This window comes from Prunus persica, chromosome G1, assembly GCF_000346465.2.
Source record: "Prunus persica cultivar Lovell chromosome G1, Prunus_persica_NCBIv2, whole genome shotgun sequence".
NCBI classification, from domain to species: domain Eukaryota; kingdom Viridiplantae; phylum Streptophyta; class Magnoliopsida; order Rosales; family Rosaceae; genus Prunus; species Prunus persica.
The window spans coordinates 39835920-39858301 of record NC_034009.1 but is presented as its reverse complement, the minus strand read 5'-3'; the positions used below and the strand labels follow the sequence as shown (position 1 = coordinate 39858301).

The window sequence follows — 22382 nt, the reverse complement described above, 5'->3', positions numbered from 1 at the left end:
TATAATATTACATCTAATGTCAACCATATATAATTGTCAACTCATTTTTCATTATTCGTGTTTTTTTTTTCTTCTCATCTCCATTTTCTTTTGTATTCTTCTTTATTTCCTCTTCATCTTCTTACTTCATGTGAACCGTGCACGGTGGTGCACACGTCTTCTTGTGTTCAAATATACACGAGTGTAAGTATGTTATAAGTATGTTGTGCGTATATGAATGTTCCCATGGTACGGTTTGGTACCTATTGTGAAGGTAATGAAATATATAACCTTGAACACGTGTTATGTGTTCAAATATGTGACAAGACCCGCCCCGGAATTTCCCGTTGACCGAGGCGGACCCCGTCTTGATCCCGACATCATCCTGATGCCGGGCCCACTACTAAATAATCGAGACTTTCTACCAAAATTTTGGCAGAGTCTCCCCTGCAATTTAAACAAACCCAACAAAATTTATTCAACCTGCACACACAGTAATACTAATCCCAACCAGCAGCATGCTTTCATACATACATAAGTCATACTAGAGTGGCCTCCGGCCTCACAAGTAAAATCTACCATGGCAAATACAGAGCATCTACTGAATTTAGATTACAAGAACAGTTGAGTAGAAGAATTTACACAATTCCTAATTAGAAAGATGCACCGATTCCGCTTCGTACACCACTTGCACTTCCAAGAGCAACTACTGGCTGGGGGGGCGCAAAACAGAAAACATGTGAGTGGACAAAAACCAGGTTTGCAGTTAAAAACAACATAGTAACCCCACCATGTAAAATAATGCTCAAGTCATGCAGGTTCACAATTCAATAAGAAATTACTCAAAATATGCTTCAGTAAAACTCATCTAAAAACATCAGTTATCTCTTTCAAAAAGAACCCCATTCTCTCAAACTCACCACTCCTATCAACTATTAAACAAACTCCAATTCCTTTCACACTCAACTATACATATTCAATAAATATACACATAAATATATATATATAAATAACTATAAATAGCTATATGATATACTCATCACACCACTTAGGTACCGGGGAAAACAATCCAACTGGGGGATCGTTTGACTAGTCCGCAGGATTTCCAGGTGCTATCCTGCGTTTAGGGATGAGCGGTCCAACCGGGGGACGAAACTCCAAAGCTCCCACACCGGAACATCCAACGCCATGTGTAGCTCTCAAACTATGTCCTACGCGCGCAGACTGGATCATCACACACCGGAACATCCAACGCCATGGTGATGACCCTAAACTCTATACACAGTCTTTCCGTACGCCGGAACATCCAGCGCCGCATACGGAAAGTGTCTCACCCGCCGGAACATCCAACGCCGCGAGTGAGACTAGTAACCGGGGAAGGTACTTACGTAGTGTAATCCCACAACTCCTCTCTAATCACATTCTTCCATATCACTCTCCAACAACCCAAATATCTCCTCTAAAAGAATATATATATATCAAAATATACTTCCCCAATCTATACATGAAATACACTCTCAAAACCCAAAAGGCCAAACTCATAATATATTGCCAATTGCTATACACCCATTGAAATTAATTCATGCATATAATACATAAAATCCAGAAGCCATTAAAACATTATGCAAAATCTTTCATTAATTAAAACCAGGCATATGATTAAAACAAAGTCCACTCACAAGTATTCCCTCGCTGCCTGACCACGTGAAGGTCCTGCTTGCTGCGTGCGTGCAGTCGAAATACCTATTTCGAAATACGAACCGTTAATTAATATAAAAACCACGTCTAAGCGGAAATTACAAATTAAATGCTTAACTCCCCAAATTCCCATACGTGCACGTCGAAGATGGTACCCTAAGGTCCGATTACAGGTTTAGGAAGCGTTCACGATTTTACGGTTATCGCTAACCCGCAAACTTTGCATTTTTGAATCGGAACATCCGGGGCTCCGATTCAGAATTCGTGAAGTCCCATACGGTCCTAGGAATACCTAGAACAACATATTTTAATTTGGGAAAGATCTAACGGTCGGAACCTATCGAACCCGGATAACGCACAATATGCGAAAATCCGTTTCAATAGCCAAACGACATCCGAATCGAGATCCGCGAATTCCTATGCGCTCGTGACAACCTAAGGATCTCATCGGGTCAATTTACATCCTCACCAGACTCGCCCACGCACCGCCACACGCGCCGGCAGCGCGTGGGTGTGCAGAGTAATTCCGGTGACGGAAAAACTCCACACCCGAGCTCACCCTTCCTACTCTAGCTTCTACTCGAGGTCAGGATCACTTCATTCAACTACGAGAAGCTCCAATTCGGCCGGCAACTGGCCAGAATTTCATTTTGAAATTCGGCCCAAAACCTAGATTCCTAATCGGTTTTCTAGACTCAAAATCAATGAAAACCTATACCATCATCAGCTAGAACTCAAAAATTGGATGAGAAACCATACCTCACCCGTCTGAAATAGTGCTCGGAGGAGAGAGAACGATCGACTGGAAGCTCAGACAAGAATCGGCCTGAAATCCGTGGTTTCCGGCGACGAGGCGGCGGCTGGCGGCTGGAGATGGGTCGGGGGACGTCGGCGAGGTTTGGCCGATCGTTTTGGGTCCGGTCTCGGGGCTAGCCGTGGCCTGTGGCGGCGGCTCTGCGATCTGCAGATCGGAGAAGGAAGAGAGACGCGGGAGAGAGAGAGAGAATCGGGAGGAAGAGAGAGAAAGTGAGGTAAAACTGGAAAAATCTGATTTTTACCCTAACCCTTTTCGAAATATTTACAAGTTTGCCACTGACACTATTTTGCCCGTAACTTTTTCGTTACAACCCCGATTCAAGCCTACCGCATGTCTACGAATTCGTCTCGGTACCAACTACCCAGAAATACCACTCATGGTCCAAAAATCCTTCCGAAGAAGAAAGTGACCAAGTTACCCCTATCCCAAGGGTAAATTCGTAATTTTATAAAAATCGATTAAAATAATCATTTAATTTGGAGTCGGGGTGTTACAATATGTGGGAGTGATCCCATGGTGTAAGTATATTGTTCACGTAATTTTTTCATGATGCATGTTTTCTAAAAAATTTCGTGATGCATGTTTTCTAAATTTTTGAAGGAACCATCTTGAAATGATTTGTTTATTATGGTGCCAATAATACCCTCATCACTTAGAATCAGAACAACACATAATGGAAGTGGAAGGATGCAGCAATGAAGCTCCACATGACGTAGAAAACCCCAACACCCCAGTAGCAGATTTGTTGCTTAGGTCTTCACAACCTAAGCTGCTGAATGAGTTGAAATATGTAACCTGTCAAATTTTTGTTCAGTTTTTCACATTTAATTTTTCAAAATAATCAGTTTCTCCAATATTTCCCTAATAAATATAGTACATGGATTTAGAAAGTTGGCTTACATAAAAATATGGATTTATTATTTTCATATCATTTTTTCATATATACATACGTAGAAAACTTGCTTGCAAACTTGAGGTTTTCTTTCTTTGAGATGAGAGCATCCACAATGGGTTCCCTAAACCACCTCCTTAGACAAATTTTAGGGAGGAATTGTAAAAATACAATTCCAACCATACTCCCTATCCACCTCTTAAAATAGGGAGACCTCTAGGAGCTCCTAAACTTGAGGAGAGAGAAAGGACTCCTAGTGGCTCCCTATAATTTAATGTTGCTTTATTTAATGAGTATTTCAAATCTTTATTTAATGCTAATTATTTTTTATTTTATTTTTTAATAGAGATAGACCAATCAAAAAAGAGTTATGGCATTTATGACTCCCTAAACTAGAGAAAACGATTGAAGTTTAAATTTTATAGAGAGCTCCTAAAATAACTTTTATATGTTTTTAGCTAAAATTTAACTTAAAAATAGAGAGCATGATTGTGGATGCTCACTGGATTGAAAATCTAAATAATTAGGAATTGAATGGCTCGGACAAAAATAAATAAATAAATAAATAATTGAACGTATTAGCCATTCAATTCCTAATTTTTTACAAGTCAAACTTGACCCCAAGTCCATGCTCTGCCTCTACATTCAACTCATGGCCCGGCAAAAAGATAAGGTACATAGCTAGAAGACATTAATTCAATCTGGCAAAACTTGTCTCACATAAACATATAAAACAAAAAAGTTGTTCTATACAGCCCATCATTGATTGCACTAAACCCTTATTATTAGGAGAAAAATTAGGGTAAATTACTCAAATGGTCCTCAAACTTATACTCGATTTACATTTTGGTTCCTCAATTAAATTATTAGTCCAAATGGTACATCAACTCTATATTATTCGCTTCATTGATCCTACCGTTACATTCTATCAATATTTCCGTTAAATATGAGGGCAACTTGGTCATTGCATCCACCAACTCTCTCTCTCTTCTTCTTCTGGGTTTCTTCTTCTTTTGCTTCTGGGTTTCTTCTTCTTCTTCCTGGTTTCTTCTTTTTTTGCTTCTTTTTTTCCCACAATCCAGGTCCTTAGTTGACAAAGCACACTAAAAGGTGCATGAAATTCACAGAAAATTCCGCCAAATGAAATTAATAGTTTAGAAAGACGGGGAGGGGGGACATGCAGCTGTAACAAAAAGACAATCTACTAGTAGCTCTGCATAGAAGCAAACTAAATCGCTCCTCTTATCTAAATATTATCAAGCCCTCTTGAGAAAGTTGCCGGCATCATCATCATCATCCTTATCATTTCCTTTCAAGGGATCATGCAAGCTGAAACCACCTTTGTTCTCTCCCAATTGAGCTCCACCACTGCCAAAGCTGTTGTCAGCACCGCCAACAAAGTTATGAGCACCACCAACAGCAACAGCAACACCCAAATTGATGTTATTGCCAAAACCACCTCCAGTGCTAGCAGTTTCAAAACCACCTCCATCACCGAAGTTAGGGCGAGGTCTATCAGTAGCATAATTCACCCTTACTCGACGGCCATGAAGTTCATGCCCATCCAAGGCCTGGATTGCACTGGATGCCTCCTCGCTAGTGATGAACCCAAATCCTCTAGATCTACCAGTTTCACGGTCACTGATGATTCTTGCATTAATAACTTCACCATATTTTGCAAAAGCTTCCTTCAGACTCTGCTCATCTGTTTGGTACGAAATACCTCCAATAAGAGTTTTGAACTCACCATGTTTGACATGCATCTTACTGCTTGATGGATAGATAGTTTGAAAGGAGATAATTCAGATCAGATATGCTTCTTTGCAGTCCATCTGAGTATATTCCCAATTTTACTTAAGAAAGCCATTGCAATAACCTTGTCCGCTTCCTCTTCTTCTGGGTTTCTTCCTCTTCTGTTCTTCCTCCTTTTCTTCATTTTTTTTTTCTAATTTTGTATTTAATTATTTTAATCCTATTTTATTTGTTAATTATGAAAAGTCATATTTACCCTAAAATTTGGTTAAATCTAACAGAAAATTAGACGGTTCGATCAAATGGGCGATTAAAATAGAGTTTATGTACCATTTGGACTAATAATTTAATTGATGGACCAAAATGTAAATCGCGTACAAGTTTGAGGACCATTTGAGAAATTTAGCTAGAAAAATTATATTTCCATCTACTAGAGGAACCAAGTAAGCTGCTTTGAGGGTATTTTAGTCATATTTTTAACCGGAGAGAGTTTGGGACCGTGACTTATATTTTTGGATAGGTCGTACTGAGACGAGTTCACAGACACGTAGTGGGCTCGAATCGGAGTTGTAACGAGAGAGATATGGTCAAAAGAAGTCCAGTGGCATAATCGTAAATATTTCGAAATGGGATTTTTTTTATAAAATCTGGTTTCTCTCTCTCTCTCTCTCTCTCTCTCTCTCTCTCTCTCTCTCTCTCTCTCTCTCTCTCTCTCTCTCTCTCTCCTGCGAGACTCCTCTCTCTCTCTCTCCCGTCGGCCTCTCCTCTCTCTCTCTCCTCTCTCTCTCTTCGTAACTCCGGCCACCGGCCGCGGCTGCGGACGGGGCCGGTGTCAAAAGAACCGGCTCGACCTCGGCGTCACGACCCAGCCCATCCCCGCCATCGGCCGCCGCTCCAGCCGCCGGAAAATGGCGATTTTCGCCCAGATGTCGCCGGAACTTCAACGCCGTCGATCCTCCTCCTCCGGCCACCAAATCCGTCGACCCAGGTATGGATTTTGAACCTCTCGAGCTGCTCTAGCTGATGGTTGGGTAGGATTAGATCGATTCTTAGCGTAGGCAACTCAATTTTCGAATTGAAAATCGGCCGAAACTTCGGCCGCCGTGATTGGCCATTTCCGGCCACTTTTTGGGGTAGGTCCAAAACAAAAGTGGCTCCAAATAGGGTGTTATACCTAGGGTAGGAGTTTGGAGCCGTGGTTTTGAGATTTTCCGGCGAAGCGTTATCGCTTTGGGCACCCACGCACTGCCGGTGCGTGGGCACTGTAGAAAATGTAGCGATGTGTTCCGATGAGATCCTTAGGTTGTCACGAGTGCGTAGGATTTCGCGGATCTCAATTCGGACGTCGTTTGACTATCGAACGGATAATCGCATAGTGTGCGTTATCCGAGTTCGATAGGTTGGGACCGTTGGATGGTCCCAAATTTAATATATGTTAATCTAGGTATTTCTAGGATCGTGTAGGAATTTACGGATCATGAATCGGAACCCCGGATGTTCCGAATAATAATTTTAATTTTATATCTTATATTAACCGTCAGATCGTGCGATCGTGAGAAATCCGACCGTCCGATTTGAACCAAACTTGCAGGACAAGTGTCCTATACCTGGTAGAACCCATAGAGACTTTCGGATCGGAAATTGGAGGTAGTGGGTTCTGCAGGTCCGGTTGACCAGGGTTAGAGTAGTTTGACCCTTGGTTGACCGTGAGTCTCCCGGAGTAATCTCACCTTTCTAAGGGGGGGATTATCGGGAGCTAGACTATTGTGGAGGGTTACACAATATTAGAATTAATTTATATAACTATAATTATATATGGTTGTACAAGGGTACAACAGAGTCTAGAGTGTCAGTTTGGAGTGCTAAACGCACTACTTTAGATACCTCCCCGGATTTTGGATTCACTACAAGCACCACCAAGTGAAAGTTAGGTCCCACGTGGCGTAGGTTATCCGGCGTTGGGACAGGCCCCATACGTGGCGTTGGTGGTACCGGCGTATGGGGAGATTTGTAATATGATGTTTCAGGTCTCACGTGGCGTAGTTATCCGGCGTTGAGACAAACCCCATACGTGGCGTTGGTTGTACGGCGTATGGGGAGATATTGTGATATTGTGTGAGGTCGCACGTGGCGTAGGTTATCCGGCGTGTCGACAGACCCCATACGTGGCGTTGGTTGTACCGGTGTATGGGGAGATTTGTGATATGAATATTGAGGTCCCGCGTGGCGTAGGTTATCCGGCGTTGGGACAAGCCCCATACGTGGCGTTGGTTGTACCGGCGTATGGGGAGATATTATGATAGTATGGCATGGTCGCACGTGGCGTAGGTTATCCGGCGTGTTGACAGGCCCCATACGTGGCGTTGGTTGTACCGGCGTATGGGGAGATTATATGAAATCCAGAGAAATGAAATAAGGTATCGCCCAAGTGTGGAATTGGGTTTTAGGGAAGAACTACGTGTGGCTTGATCCCTCAAGGAGGGTACGTAGGCAGCCTAGGGTTATTAGGTGCAGCCGCAGACTAAATGTTAGTCATATTTGGTATTTGAATGGTTTGGTAGTTGGATATGAATTATTGAAAGGCCGAAGGCCATTTGTGTGAATTGCATGAAATTATATTGTGCATGCTGCCAGTTGGGAATATTAAATGCGTTTTTATGCAGGTATAAATTTTGGGAAACGTCCAATTTATAGGGGAGACTCTGCCGAAATTTCGGCAGGAGGTCTCGGTTTTTAGTAAGTGGGCCTGGCATCAGGGTGATGTCAGGAATTCCAAAGGGTTTGTCTCGGATTTTGAGAAAATTCGGGCGGGTCCTTTCACTTCTCTTGTAATCAACCAAAGGGAAACCAACTTTGTCGTTTGAACATAGTAGGTGCAAATTTAACTCACTTCCCTTTTTGTTCTTGTTTTTTCCACTTTATAATCGTTTGATGGCAGGACCATTTGTCCTAACGAAACTGAAGTTGAAGGACCACTGAAACGATTTTGGAAATTGAGGGACTAAAATGCAAATCGAGTCTAAGTTCAGGGACTCATATAACGAATAGCCCTAAAAATTGATGACAGGAAACTCATAACTATAAACACACCCAGCATCACAGAGCTACACAGGGCAGGGATCAAGTTGAATGAGGGATCAACGAATACCTTATTAGATTTGCTGACCGGACTCTTGAAATTCCAAGATTGAAAATAAGCGATCATACAGAGGTATTAATTAGAAATCTCATCGCATTTGAACATTGCCACTACGAGATAAAGAATTGCAAAAACCAGAGTTAAACCTAATAAAAGCCAAACTTTTTGAGATTAGATCTAAGGACCCCTTCAAAAAACAACTATCATAAAGCAAACTAACTTAGAAATTTTGTTTGCTTTATGATATTAGAGTTGTGTACTCTAATTTTCTCAACATTTATATCTCTATCAAAAAATAAAAAGTGACATATATATATCCAACGGACAAATTTAGGGAGGCACTTGTATGCTTTATAAGGACGGGCCTGCAATGTGTACAAACTGGGCTATAGCCCAGTCAAGTGTTTTTCTTTTGTTATTGTTAGTATAAAACACATATACTAAATAAGTTGCAATATGAGTTGTGAGTTGTCAACTAATGTTAATTTTAAGCATATATAATCAATTGTTGATGACATTGTTGGTGTAAAATTGGACTCTTTAAATAAATAAAATAAAAATGATATGTTTTTAAATTAAATTTATATAATATTATGATTAATTTCATAAGTCTCCCTATAAAGTTTAGCCGGACCTAAAATCTAGCCCACTCCATTTTGAAATCTTGAGTCTGTCCCTGATGCTTTACATAATGGATTAGATTAGTACTGGAATTTGATCCTTTAAATGATGTGATAAAGGAAGTTTGCTTTGGTGTTACAGACAGCATGGAAAATATGTTGTTTTGCGTCTTGGTATGTGTTTCTGGATACATTAGTTCTTGATAGTTTGAGGACTTTGATATAAATGAAGGCTTCTCTAACTACATGCATTAGCAGCCTATTCCAACGTAACAATTCAACATTCAAACACTGGGTAAAACCACAAAGCCAAAGCATATATAGATTAATATCTCTTCATAAATATAGCATGCTTTATTATGAGTACAAGTTGAAGTCTATATCGTTACAAGAGAAAACATGATCGGGTTAATTTCAAGCAGTTTCTATAATCTGTGTTTTTCAGGCAACCCGACCACTAATCCCAAAAACTTCATTTCATCATATATCTTACACCACATGATGAAGAGGCAGAAATAAGTAGGGAGATAATTATACAGGGGTGCAACCCAACCAAGCTTATTATACGTACAGTGCTAAGTGATGATCATGCAGATTTGTGTTTTGGAACCCAGGCAATAGCATCAGTGGAAATGAAATGGCAGATAGGAACGGTTCCGGGCTTAACGTTGAGGATTTGGAAGGACAAATGCTCTGGGTTCCATTCTGATGTGTCTAGATGGCAGATGGTTACAGCTTTAACCTTCTCCCCATCATCGGCTTTCAGGGAGAGAACATAAGCTGCTGTTTGTTTTATTGCATGGCAGAAAAACATAGCATAGCATAGGGATAGTTCTCCTTATGACACACAACGACTTTGTCACCTGCCAACTTCTTCAGTCCCGGCATTGTTGTATAGTTGTGCATGGACATGGTGGCTCCTTTTTCCAATACCTCCGTCGAGACTGCTTCAACGTTTCTTGTTCCAAGCTTCGAAGTGCTAAAATCAACCATTGATTCTAAAGATGTGGCGCAATATTTTTCATCTCCCTTAATGCCTGGAGCTTCACACTCTTCGATTGTTTGCTTAATTGTTTTGGCTTCCACAGATGTTGGCTTCACTGAAAAATGGTTGAAAATTTCTGGTAGTTTGTTAAAGGAGAAGGGGATCGATTGAGCACTTTCGCGTGGCAGGAAAGTAGCCGTGTTTGAATTTCTAGGGAATTGGAACTTCATTGTTGAGCCAGGGCGCATGTCTTTCTCGAAGAAGAAAATAGCTATGTCTTTATAATGGAGTAGTTGACTGTCAGATGGAGGAGGACGTTTTCCATACCCTTTTTGAACGTAAAGTCTAACGCCCCCTCCATACCCTTTTTGAACAGGTTTGCCCTTTCCATTCCCAATAGCATTCACGATATTTGTGCTCTTTTCTTCATTTGTGGAGTCTGCAAATTGGTAATTAGGTGACGAAGGGTAAATTTAAAAGATATTCAATCAAGAACGCAACAAACTTCACACACTCTAGACCTTGACCAAATACTCTTATGACTAGTCAACTGTTAGATATGAATTAAACCAAACAATAACATACACAAAGCATACCAAGATGTACCTGCAGGCCTAGAGAATTACTAGTGACAACCTAGGCACTCAGAAGGACCCATCAATCTAGGCATCCCTTGTGCTAGCAACAACTATGGTAAAAGTGTGTGAAGACAACATAATCAAGAAAACACCAAACAGCAGAAAAAGATGACTAGTCAACCACACAAATTCAGATGACTAGTCAACTATCAAGAACACAAACCCAAAAAATCTACAGAGATGGAAACCAGATATTGTTCACCCAGAAACCCACCATTGGGAAAAACTGGGGGTCATCAACCGACCAGGCAATCCACTAAGCAAAAAGATTCTTACAAAGAACACTAGCAAGCTCAAGAAATTCCTAGGTCTATTTAGGAAGATGCTATATCTCCTTTGTGCAATCTTCTTCTCCAACTTAGCAAAGCTTGAAGCTCAGTTCTTCATGGCAATGGCAGCTCCTTCTTCAGCTCATTCATCCCATGGCACCAGCTTGCAAGCTCTAACTCAGACAGAAATGAAATTTGGATTCATGGAGAAAATGACCAATTTCTTCAAGAAACCATACTCTTGAAGAAATCAATCTTGAATCTGACCTAGATGTATATGATAGAGTGTTTGATCTAGCAAGATGAAGTTTTCATATTTCAAATGCAGTTTTCAAAAAGAAACAATTTAGAGAACTCAAAGATGAAAAATATGAAGGTTACTCTTGAGGAAGAAGAAGCGAAAGTTTGCTATGAAACTTTCCACAACTTGTCCCCAAAAGTGACGGCTGCCAAATGAGGAATTCTATGGCTTTTACCAAAAATTCCTAGGTCAGAATAGACACATGGAAGCTGAGAAATTCGTAGAAAAGGACAAAAAAATGCTTAAGCCCCAGCTGGAAACAGTGAGCTGGAAATCCTAATTGAAACAAAGGATGACTAGTCATACGAAGGAAAGATGACTAGTCATACGAATGCAAGATGACTAGTCATACGAAAGAAAGATGACTAGTCATAATCTTAAGAAATTTAGTGAATGCAATGTAGTGTAATGCAGAATTTACCTTTGTCAAACGCATTGTTTTCCATCAGAATGTAGGCAGATAAGAACACCTAGAGAAGTAATTCTTAATCTAAACTTAGAGCTTGAGAAACTACAATGATTTTCCTATTACAAAATTGTCAAGGGAAGCCAAAAGAAAAAAAAACTCAAAATGCATACATTAACAAATTTGATTCAGGGGTAAGTGATGTCATTATCATGCATGTATATTAGGGAATTGTTTTAACGAACGATTCAATCATGTTTTACTAAAGTGAATTGAAGTTTATTTAGGAGTGTTTTCTTTTTGGGCAATTTTGGTTCAAATAAATTTGTTTCTCCTATTACTTTCATGTTTTAACAACCCCTTAATTTTCTAACTTGGAAATCATGTTTCAATCATATCAAAATATCAAGGAGTCAAGATACCCTTAATAGTTGACTAGGCGTATAAGAATTCATTTGATATTGATATTGATCAAAATCTTCCTTTCTTAAATATCTCATTTCCTATTGGTTGGACTACATGTGACCAATCTCTAGAATAGGAAAGATACTTTTGTGATTTTGCCTTGGAAATTGGAGATTTGGTTTCCAACTTATTTTCTTTCTTGTAAAGAAAAAGTCTATAAAGTAAGACCTTCGTCTTCTTTGTTTAGAAAGCATTAAAGCTGAGTTTTTATTTGAGATAAATCATCAAGTGTTCCATAACTCAGTGATTTATCAAACACTTTTATCATTCATATATGTATTCATTTGCATGTTTAATGACTCATACGGTTGAGGGCACCAAGACCATTGTGACGGTTTTTCTACGATGAGCTTGAATCAATCGTGACTAGTATCGGATTCAATATTAGGAGAGTTGGAAGAACTCTGACGAGCTTGAAGAAATCGTGACCAATATTGCGTTCAACATAAGGAGTGTTGAAAGATCATCTCGAGACAGAAGTTGAGTTACGAAGAGGTCAGTAAACATTATCTAGAATGTGTCTAGGATAAGTGTGTGAGTACTTCTTGTAATCATCATTCTATAATGGATTTGTTTTGGACTAAGAAGTCCCGTGGATTTTCCCCAGAGATGGAGTTTTACCACATAAAATAATTTTTTACGTGTTCCTTTATTTTACATTCTGTATATTCAAGAATTAATATCACTTATCAATCCTCTCACTACTACAATTTTAGCTTATACTGACGGACTAATACTGATGAAAGAGCAGCTTAGTCAGTACTGAGACCAAATACTAGCAAAATAAAGTGATTTTTCACTAGTAAATAATACTGACAAAGTCTTTTGTCATTACTACCTTTACTGACGAGACACTGCGCCAGTCTCTTTTAACGCGGGAAGTGAAAACATAAGCGCCTAAATTTTCAGACACCAGGAAGCCAACTTTTTTTCTGACGAGTTCGATTGCCAATACTATTCTTAAATATAATTTTTAACTTCAAAATTTTCCTATTGATATATAAAAAACTTCAATTGTTTACTTGAGCTTTTCTACTTCCTCCAAACCGGCCATCTCTTCCCTCTTCTTTTCATTGAAGAATGAATTGTATTCTTCCTCATAGCTAATGGAGTTGGAGTCATGTGTGGTAGTGATTTTCGTGTCTGCTCATTCAGATTGAGAGAGATAGAGATTAAATTTGGGGGGTTTTCCTTGCTCTTCTCAATTGGGGTTGCTAATTCAGATTGAGAGAGAGAGATTAAATTTGGGGGGTTTTCCTTGCTTTTCTCAATTGGGGTTGCTGATTCAGATTGAGAGAGAGATTAAATCTGGGGGTTCTTTGCTCTTTTCAATTGGGGCTGACTTGGTTGTCCTTCATTAAAGAGGCCCTCTGTTTTGGTGAGATTTTTGTGCCTCTGTTCTGGTGAAATTTTTGTTCTTATTTTGTTTGTTTATTTTATTTTTTCAAGTATTTTAGTGTAGGTAATGACCCATGAATCCTTCCAATTAGATATAAAAATTAGAATACTGATTTTATTCCAAGATATAAACGAATTGTAAGATCCCACATCAACCAATGGAGAGGGGGTGAGCTCACTGGCTTCGGAGTCGTAGGAACTCCGAAGTTAAGCGAGTTGGGGGCTAGAGCAATCCCAGGATGGGTGACCTACTGGGAAGTTGCTCGTGAGCTCCTAGAAACAAAACCGTGCGGGCAGAGAGGGGGGCCCAAAACGGACAATATCGTGCTACGGCGGAGCCGATTCCGGGATGTGACAATTTGGTATCAGAGCCACTCTGCCGTGTGGTGCGAGTGTGCCGACGAGGACGTCGGGTCCTTAAGGGGGGTGGATTGTAAGATTCCACATCAACCAACGGAGAGGGGGTGATGTGCCTTATATGTGCATGCCCGCATCCATCTAGCACGAGGCCTTTTGGGAGCTCACTGGCTTCGGAGTCGTAGGAACTCCGAAGTTAAGCGAGTTGGGGGCTAGAGCAATCCCAGGATGGGTGACCTACTGGGAAGTTGCTCGTGAGCTCCTAGAAACAAAACCGTGCGGGCAGAGAGGGGGGCCCAAAGCGGACAATATCGTGCTACGGCGGAGCCGATTCCGGGATGTGACACGAATCCTTTGATTTTTCAAAGCTCTTGTTTTAATTTTTTATTATTTGTTGGTGAAGTTTGATATGTGGGTATGTATGTATTAATCTACTGCAGGAGTGTTGAATTGTTGTTGGAAACTTAGAATCCAGGTGTGTTTCCCTTTACTTTTTTCTATTATGTTGCTGTTATCTTATTATTTTTGAATAAGATTGTTCATAGTATTGAGATTATCGGGCTTTTATCTATGAGTTGATATGTTGTTTAATATGTATACTTTGTTGTTATGACGTGAGTTTCTTTAGCTATTAAGTGGGTCTAGTTGTTTGGTGTTATAGTTCTTTTCTTCAGTTGAATGAATGTGCAATTTCTTAGTTAATATATTCTTTAGACTCAGGTTTTTGTTATTTTAATTTGGTTTTTCTTGTGAATTGATGTAGATGGTCATGAGGGTCATCTAATGGATAATAAATTGACCCACCTGATAGGAATTTATAGACAATAAGTATGAGGGATGATCTGTGCTGAATAATTGTATTTGGTGCCTTGCACTCAATATAGGTGAACTATGGATAAAAGTTGGGTACATTTAAGGAGAAATTGTAAGGAATACGCAGACGGAATGAGAATGTTTTTAGATGACGTCTTTGCCAAAGTGGGTTTTGGAGAGAGGGTCATATGTCCTTGCAAAAAATGTTGTAACCGTTATCACTATGAAAGAAACATCATCCAGCTTCATCTTATAGAAAAAGGAATGGATCCCACATATATGAATGGCCCTTGGAGGCATCATGGGGAGCCCATGACAAATTTACCATTCCAAGAGGATATAGAATCAGTTCATAATGAAGAAGTTTGTATAGATGACATTCATGATTTTCTCAATGAAGCCTTTGTGCAACCAATAATTGGAGAAACTGTTGGGACTTCGACAGAGCCACCTATCTTTGATGGCCAAACACCTGAGGCTGAAATATTTTATAAGTTACTTGAAGAAGCAGATATGGAGTTGTACCCTAGGTGTAAATATAAGAAATTGTATTCTGTTGTAAGACTGTTCCAGATTAAATGTTTAGGGAAGCGATAATGTCTTTACAATGCTGTTACAATTGGTTAAACAATTGTTGCCAGAGGGGAATTGTTTACCAAAAAATAATTATGATGCTAAAAAAATCATTAGGGAGTTGGGACTTACAGTCAAGAGGATTGATGTTTGCCCCAATGATTGTATGCTGTTTTGGAAAGATACATCAGACTTGACTGAGTGTGCACTTTGTGGTGCCTCAAGGTACAAAGTCAATATTGTGGGAGGTTCTTTGAGTAAGAACACATCAGCTAAGGTTCCAACCAAGGTTCTTCGGTATTTTCCATTAAAACCAAGGTTGCAAAGATTGTTTATGTCGAAGCATACCGCTGAAGATATGAGATGGCATGCAACCGAATGTCCTAAAGATGGATTCATGAGGCACCCATCAGATTCTCGTGCATGGAAGCATTTAGATTCCTTATACCCTGAATTTTCTTCGGAGATACGCAACGTGCGATTGGGGCTTGCAAGTGATGGGTTTAATCCCTTTTCAAATATGAACAAACCCCATAGTACATGGCCTGTTGTACTGTCAGTTTATAATTTGCCTCCATGGATGTGTATGAAGCAACCAAATTTATTGTTATCGTTAATAATTCCTGGTCCTGATGGGCCTGGCAATAATATTGACGTGTATTTGAAGCCTTTAATCGATGAGTTGAAAGAGTTGTGGGAGGTTGGTATTAAGACGTTTGATGTGTTTGCCAACCAAACTTTTACAATGAAGGCTGCATTGTTATGGACGATTAATGACTTTCCCGCATATGCAATTCTTTCAGGATGGAGCACGAAGGGGAAGAAAGCGTGTCCGCATTGCATGGATGATACAGTCTCAATGCATTTGGCAAATAGTAGTAAGATGTGTTATATGGGTCATCGGAGATTTCTACCTATACAACATAGGTTTCGAAGAGATAAAGCAGCCTTTAACGGTAAGGAAGAACATGCTCTTCCACCTATTCCCTTGACAGGTTCACAGTGTTTAGAAAAATTGTCAAGTTTGACATTCACATTTCGAAAACCCAAAAAGAAGTCAGCTGTTTTTGTTGGGCAAGGAAAACCCAAAAAATGTTCTTGTCCCATTAGGAATACAAATACCTATCCCACAACGAATATAAATAGTAACAAAGTTCAGTGGAAGAAGAAAAGCATATTCTTTGAGTTACCATATTGGCAATATCTTTTGATACGGCATAACCTTGATCTAATGCATATTGAAAAGAATGTTTGTGAAAACATTTTAGGTACACTGTTAAATATTCCTGGGAAGACAAAGGATGGAATAAAAGCTCGTAAGGACCTTCAAATTTTGAATATAAGGAGAAAACAGCACCCTTATATAAATGGGAAAGGTAAGGAAGTTTTTGATCCAGCACTTTTTGACATGAGGAAAAGGGAAAAAACAATGTTTTGCGAAGTCTTGGCAAATGTGAGAGTTCCTGATGGGTATTCTGCAAATCTGTCTAGATGTGTTAATGTGAATGAGAGAAAAATACACGGATTGAAAAGTCATGACTATCATATTATAATGCAACAGCTGCTGCCCCTTGCAATACGACGAGTATTACCAAAAGCTGTTACCATTGTTTTGCTTGAGCTAAGTGCAATTTTTAGACGGTTATGTAGTAAGAAGGAATATGAAGCGTCATACATGGCTTTAAAACCTCGGATTGCAGTGACATTATGCCAGATGGAAAAGATATTCCCTCCTTCCTTCTTTGTTGTGATGGTACACTTAATCATGCATTTGGCAGATGAGGCTGCAATCGCAGGGCCTGCCCCATACCGGTGGATGTATCCCATTGAAAGGTAATTAGTTCAAATCTTATTTATTATTTCTAGTTTTCCATTTTAATTGTAAATTAACATGTTCAATTTTGCCATATCTTTAGATACCTACAAACATTAAAGAAATATGTTCAGAATAAGAGTTATCCTGAAGGAAGTATGGAACAAGGATATCTTGTCGACGAGGGATTAGCTATGTGTACCATGTATCTTAGCAACGTTGAGACTCGAAGGAATCGAAAGGGTCGAAATGCTGATGGTATTGGTCGTGGTGTCATTGGGGAGCTAAAAGTTTTTGACTCTTCATGTCATTCTAAGGGTTCAGCTGAACAAATATATCTTGACAAAGATGTTTGGGACCAATGTCGCAGAGTGGTCTTGTTCAATTGCGATGAAGTTTCCCCTTTTTTAGAGTAAGATATTTATGAATAAAAACAAGCAAGTTGTTGATATTTTTTTTTTTCAATCCTCAATTATGAATTAATAACTAACAAGTCATTATATTATATTGTAAAACAGAAAATGCTTCCAAGAATTGAGACAAAGTAATCGACGGAAGACCATACAGGAAATTGAGGGGATGAGAAATAAGATATTTCCAACTTGGTTCAAGGATCATGTAAGTATGTTTAGTTGTAATATGATTCATTTTATGTTGCTGCACCATATTTTTAATTAAAGTTATTTACTTTAGTTGTTGTTTTAAATTATAGGTTACTAAATTGTACACAGCCCATGATCTGTCAATATCTGAGGACTTGCGTTGGCTATCAATTGGTCCTAGTAGATTTGTGAACAAGTATAAGAATCACATAATTCATGGGTGTAGGTTCCGGATTAAATCAGTAGACGATAAAAAGAAGAATCAGAATAGTGGTGTATTTCAATGTGCAGAGACATCTAGTTACTCAAGCGCAAGAGATCGCAATCCAGTAATTGGCAATGTTGATTATTATGGTGTTCTTAAAGAGATTTATGAACTTAATTACGGGGGTCAAATAGAACAGAATGATAATGGTCGGAAAATTACATTATTTAACTGTGATTGGGTTGATACTGCTAGTGATAGGGGGATGAGGTTTGATGGGTATGGTTTCCCTTTGGTTAGTTTCAATCGGTTGCGACAAACGAAAGACACACTTTCATATTGGCTTCTCAAGCTACACAAGTGTTTTATGTTGTAGATCCAGAAGACAGTCATTGGCATGTGCCAACCCAAACTCAACCAAGAGATTTTTTTGATGTGCTAGAAGATAGTGATCTAGCTCCAACTATAGATAACCCTTTTAAGTGCTACTGATAATTATGCCATTCCGAATCTTGATGATCAGCTGCTAGACAATGAGGAATTTCATATTAGGGTTGATATGGATGAGATGGTAGATGAGCATGAGCCCGGAAATGAGGATGAAGAAGATGAACAGTCTTCAGACGATCTCTCTACTGAAAACGAGGATGAGCTTTATGATGACATGGAGTATTGAATTTTTCATGTATTTTGATGAGCTGTCAGCTTAAATGGACTACGTAATTTTAAGAATATTGTACAAGAATTTCTTTAGTAGATTGTTTTGTATTAGAATGTTGAAGTAATAGTTTCTTTTACCAATGATGTCTGATTAATTTGTTACCCCTTCACTGTTATGCATATCAAATTTTTTAGATGAGCAGTTCTCAAGATAGTTCACAAGAAGGGCCCAACGCTGACTTTAGGGATAGTCTAGAGGGAGATGGTTCTATAAGTGCTACTGGTATGTTGGTTTTCTTTTCCTTTTTCTTTTAATAAATTGGTATGTTTTAATCATATACAAATGTATTGAATATGGGATGTTTCACGATCACATCATCTCCAAATAGCTATGCTAATTTTTCATTTGAATAATGTGTGAGAAACTTATTACCTTACAGTTTCTTATTATTTTCTTGTTGTATTGATCAGTTAAAATTAACTTTTCATGTAGGCAAGGAGGCGAAGCAAGGTCGAGGTCAAGGGAAATGCAACTGGTTTCTAAATAACAAAAAAGAGTCAGTTGATTTATCTCCATTTGGCAGAGTTATTAGTGACAATAGTCCCCATTTTTCTAGATACATGGGTATTTTGGCGCGGGATGCCAATCTAATTCCGATCAAGTATTTAAAATGGGAAAAAGTACCAGACTCTTGCAAACTTGATGTCTGGGACACTCTACGGGTTTGGTTTTCCTAAAATTATTGAATACTTATTGCATGAAATTGAGTTTAATAGGTATATTTCAACTTGATGTAAGACTACCTTATTGTGGATGCAGGGCACCATTGAATTTCGTCCTGAACAACAACCTATGATTCATGTCTTCAAGGATGTAACAATGAAGAATATTGAAAAATTGTGGAGAAGTTTCAAGAGTGATTTGAAGAAAGCTTATTATAAGCCTTTCACAGGAAGTAAAAGACGGTGGCAATGTGGGGATTCTCGTGTAGACCCAGATCAATGGAGGGTGTTGGTTGAACATTGGGAAAAAGATGAGATTGCAGTACGTATTATTACACAACACTCAGTATATATAATCTGTGCAATGATTAAGTATGTTTTGTTTTTGCTAATAAAAGGAGCAAGCTAAAAGAAATGTTGAAAATCGGAGTAAACAAACATTGAATCACACATCTAGAACAAAGTCTTATGCTCGCAGCAAAGCACAATATGTCAGTTTTGATGATGCACTTGAATGTTTACTCTTTACTATATTCAAATATTGAGCATATGAGGTCGTGTTAGCTAATTGATTATCTTATTTTATTTTATTGATTGCATGCTAAGAATAAGAAACATGGTGAAGACCCCGATCCTATTTGGTTTTTCCAAGATAAGCATACACGGCGTGACGAAGATCGATCATGGGTTAACTTGGTGGCTGAGCAGAAATATGTAAGCATATGGACTATATATTGGAATAATTATATATAAGTTCATTTTCATGAGGAATTGTTAGCCATAGTCCAGGATGTTTCTCTTATTTTGTTTTGGTTGACTTTTTTTTTTTTTTTTTTTTAAGCATATGGAAAGTTGTTTGGAGGTAGTTTTTTTTTCTTGTTCACTATTCTTTATGTTCTTTTATTTGTTTAAGCATATGAAAAACAAAACAGTAGAGGTCCAGAAGACTAATTGGCCTAAATTTTTATTACATAATGCAATTCATCATTGTAGAGTTTATTGGGCTAGTTCTATGATGACCACAATTTGATGGAGAAGGATATATATTTTGTTTTTGTTAGGCTGAAATGCAGGAAAAGTTGAAGGAATTGGTTGAAGATGAATGTCCTGATAATTTAGAGACACGAAGAAGGGCTTATGTTGAGGCAATGGGTCCTGAGACAAATAATAGTGTTCGTGGTGAAGGACTTGGGGTGAAACCCCATCAGGTGCCTTGGATTCAAACGAAAGCAGGGTCATCCAAGAGATTGCGAGGGCACGACTATGTTCACCTTGAGTCACAGTATGTAGAGTTACAAGAAAGGTACAAACATGACCAGGATCATTGGCGTTCTGAATTGAAGGCGACGCAAGAGTTGCTGAAGCATAACCAGCAAGAGATTGAGGAAATGAGGCAGATGTTATCGTGCTCGTCAGCTTCGCATCACCCATTGTACCAGCAGCTGCCAAACCCATTCCATATGTCATATTACTCGCCGCAGATGTTCCATCAAATGCCTTATCAAGCCAGGTCAGTTACTCCTATTGGTGGGTTAACTGGATTGCTGAGGGGGGATGCATACCCAAGTGAGACAGACTTTTTAGAATCAGATCAAGGTACTCATGGACTTGAATAGATGCAGTTACTTAGTGTTATGCATTTTTGGTATATATAGTTGCTGACGTTGTATTTTGGACCCTATTGGGGTATGCATGCTTTTGTAGTGTATTTGTTGAATATTTGGAATTGCATACTTTTGTATAGTAAGGGCACCTAAAGTTTTTGAACTCTACTGATGTAGGCAGACTTTGTAATATTTGGCTATTGTAATCGACATTGGTAGTTTATATTTATAAGGATGGGGGTTGAATGGTTCAATCTATGAGTATTTATAATTGTTATTACATTTTCAGAATCCATTAAATTTTTATTAAAGAAAAACATCCATTATATTAGAAAACAAAAGACATTTCAGAAAAGGATATCTAAAGGCGCATCAGCTCAGAAGCAAATTGACTGAATTTTTTTTTTTGTTGAAAACAATATTGACAAATCTTTGCCACTAGTACTCCATCCTAAAATAATAATCCTGACAAAAGCTTGTTTAATAGTGGCTATTTGTTTTGTCAGTAATAATTTAGAGTCACTTCATGACTTGTGTCAGAGACACACCTCTACTGACGAATAAGTTGCAAAAGTTGGTCAGTAATAGTAACACTGACGGGACTTTTACTGACTATACTCATTTTCGTCGCTGCAGTCGTCAAGAAGCAATTACTGACGAAGTTCCGTCAATAATGGTGTTTTTACCGATCACAAAGGGTTGCCAGGACAGGGAAAAATTGTAGTAGTGCTCTGGGCATGTTTTTATTCCTTTATTACACTTAAACTCTGTAAACGTACTATTTACCTCCCTTACAGTGTTTTAACCTATCATACAGGTACAATTTCAATGTCCTTCAAATTTGTTTTTTTGGTCAAATCTGTTTTCTTTTTGTGAAGTTGGGTCTCAAGGCCCAATACACAAAAACTACCTCCAAGCATTTCCTGGGCCTATACAATCCTCAAGAAGAAGACTGGCCCAACATGATGGGGGAAGATTCCAAGATTAAACAGCTCGTGTCCAAGGAAGGAGAATAGAAAAGGCAAGAAATCTATGAGTTGACCTGAATTTTAAATCAACTTGTTCTTACGATTACCCGATCATTGTGCTATTATTAAGAGAAAATTTCTCTTGCATCTACGGCCGGAGAAAGCAATATACAAGTGAGCTTTTCTAGTCATTAACCAAAGGCAAAACAAACTTGGTCCTTCCTTTCATAGATATACATATCAGGTGGGAATTCCTTTCCTTCTCTTTTTTTACTTTTTATTTTTTTTATTTCATAATATTTCTTCTGGATTACTGTATTGTTCTATAAATTGCTATATACCGTCCATTTGCCTAGAGGTTTAAGTCACTTATGTTTCATGGTTGTTTTGATCGAGGAGTAGGATATATAAATATGGATATATAATCTAAATAAGTTTTTAGAGTTAAGTACCACATGTGACATGTGACATGTGACTCATTTTAATTAGCAGTTGTTCTGTTCGTGTAGTGGTGGTGTAAGAGTTGCAAGCAGTGAGGTTTTTCTGTGTTCTCTTATGATGAGTTCAATATTTGATTTTTTTTTAGTAATGCTATTTGGACACACAACATTGACCACCTTAACTGACCACCTTATGTGGCAACTGATGTGTCATGCCATGTCAATTAATGAATGCTGCCATGAGGCCACTTTTTTTAGAATGCTA

At 38.6% G+C, this 22382-nt stretch overlaps 1 protein-coding gene, 1 long non-coding RNA gene and 2 pseudogenes across 2 annotated transcripts; 1 reads left to right on the top strand and 3 right to left on the bottom strand.

The window, feature by feature from the left end:
• On the bottom strand, positions 601–2702 carry LOC109946751. The gene is made up of 3 exons (XR_002269819.1): positions 2437–2702; positions 1659–1722; positions 601–692 (listed from the first exon to the last, which is right to left on the bottom strand). It is a non-coding gene; the product is annotated as an uncharacterized LOC109946751 (long non-coding RNA).
• LOC18790576 lies at positions 4145–5517 on the bottom strand (annotated as a pseudogene).
• The window catches only part of LOC18788224, a 29097-nt pseudogene continuing 16062 nt past the window's right edge, over positions 9348–22382 (bottom strand).
• Positions 18334–19641, top strand: LOC18792750. The gene is made up of 3 exons (XM_020554311.1): positions 18334–18665; positions 18876–19105; positions 19203–19641. Exons 1-3 carry the CDS (start codon positions 18578–18580, stop codon positions 19512–19514), a joined length of 630 nt encoding a protein of 209 aa, XP_020409900.1. The 5' UTR covers positions 18334–18577; the 3' UTR covers positions 19515–19641.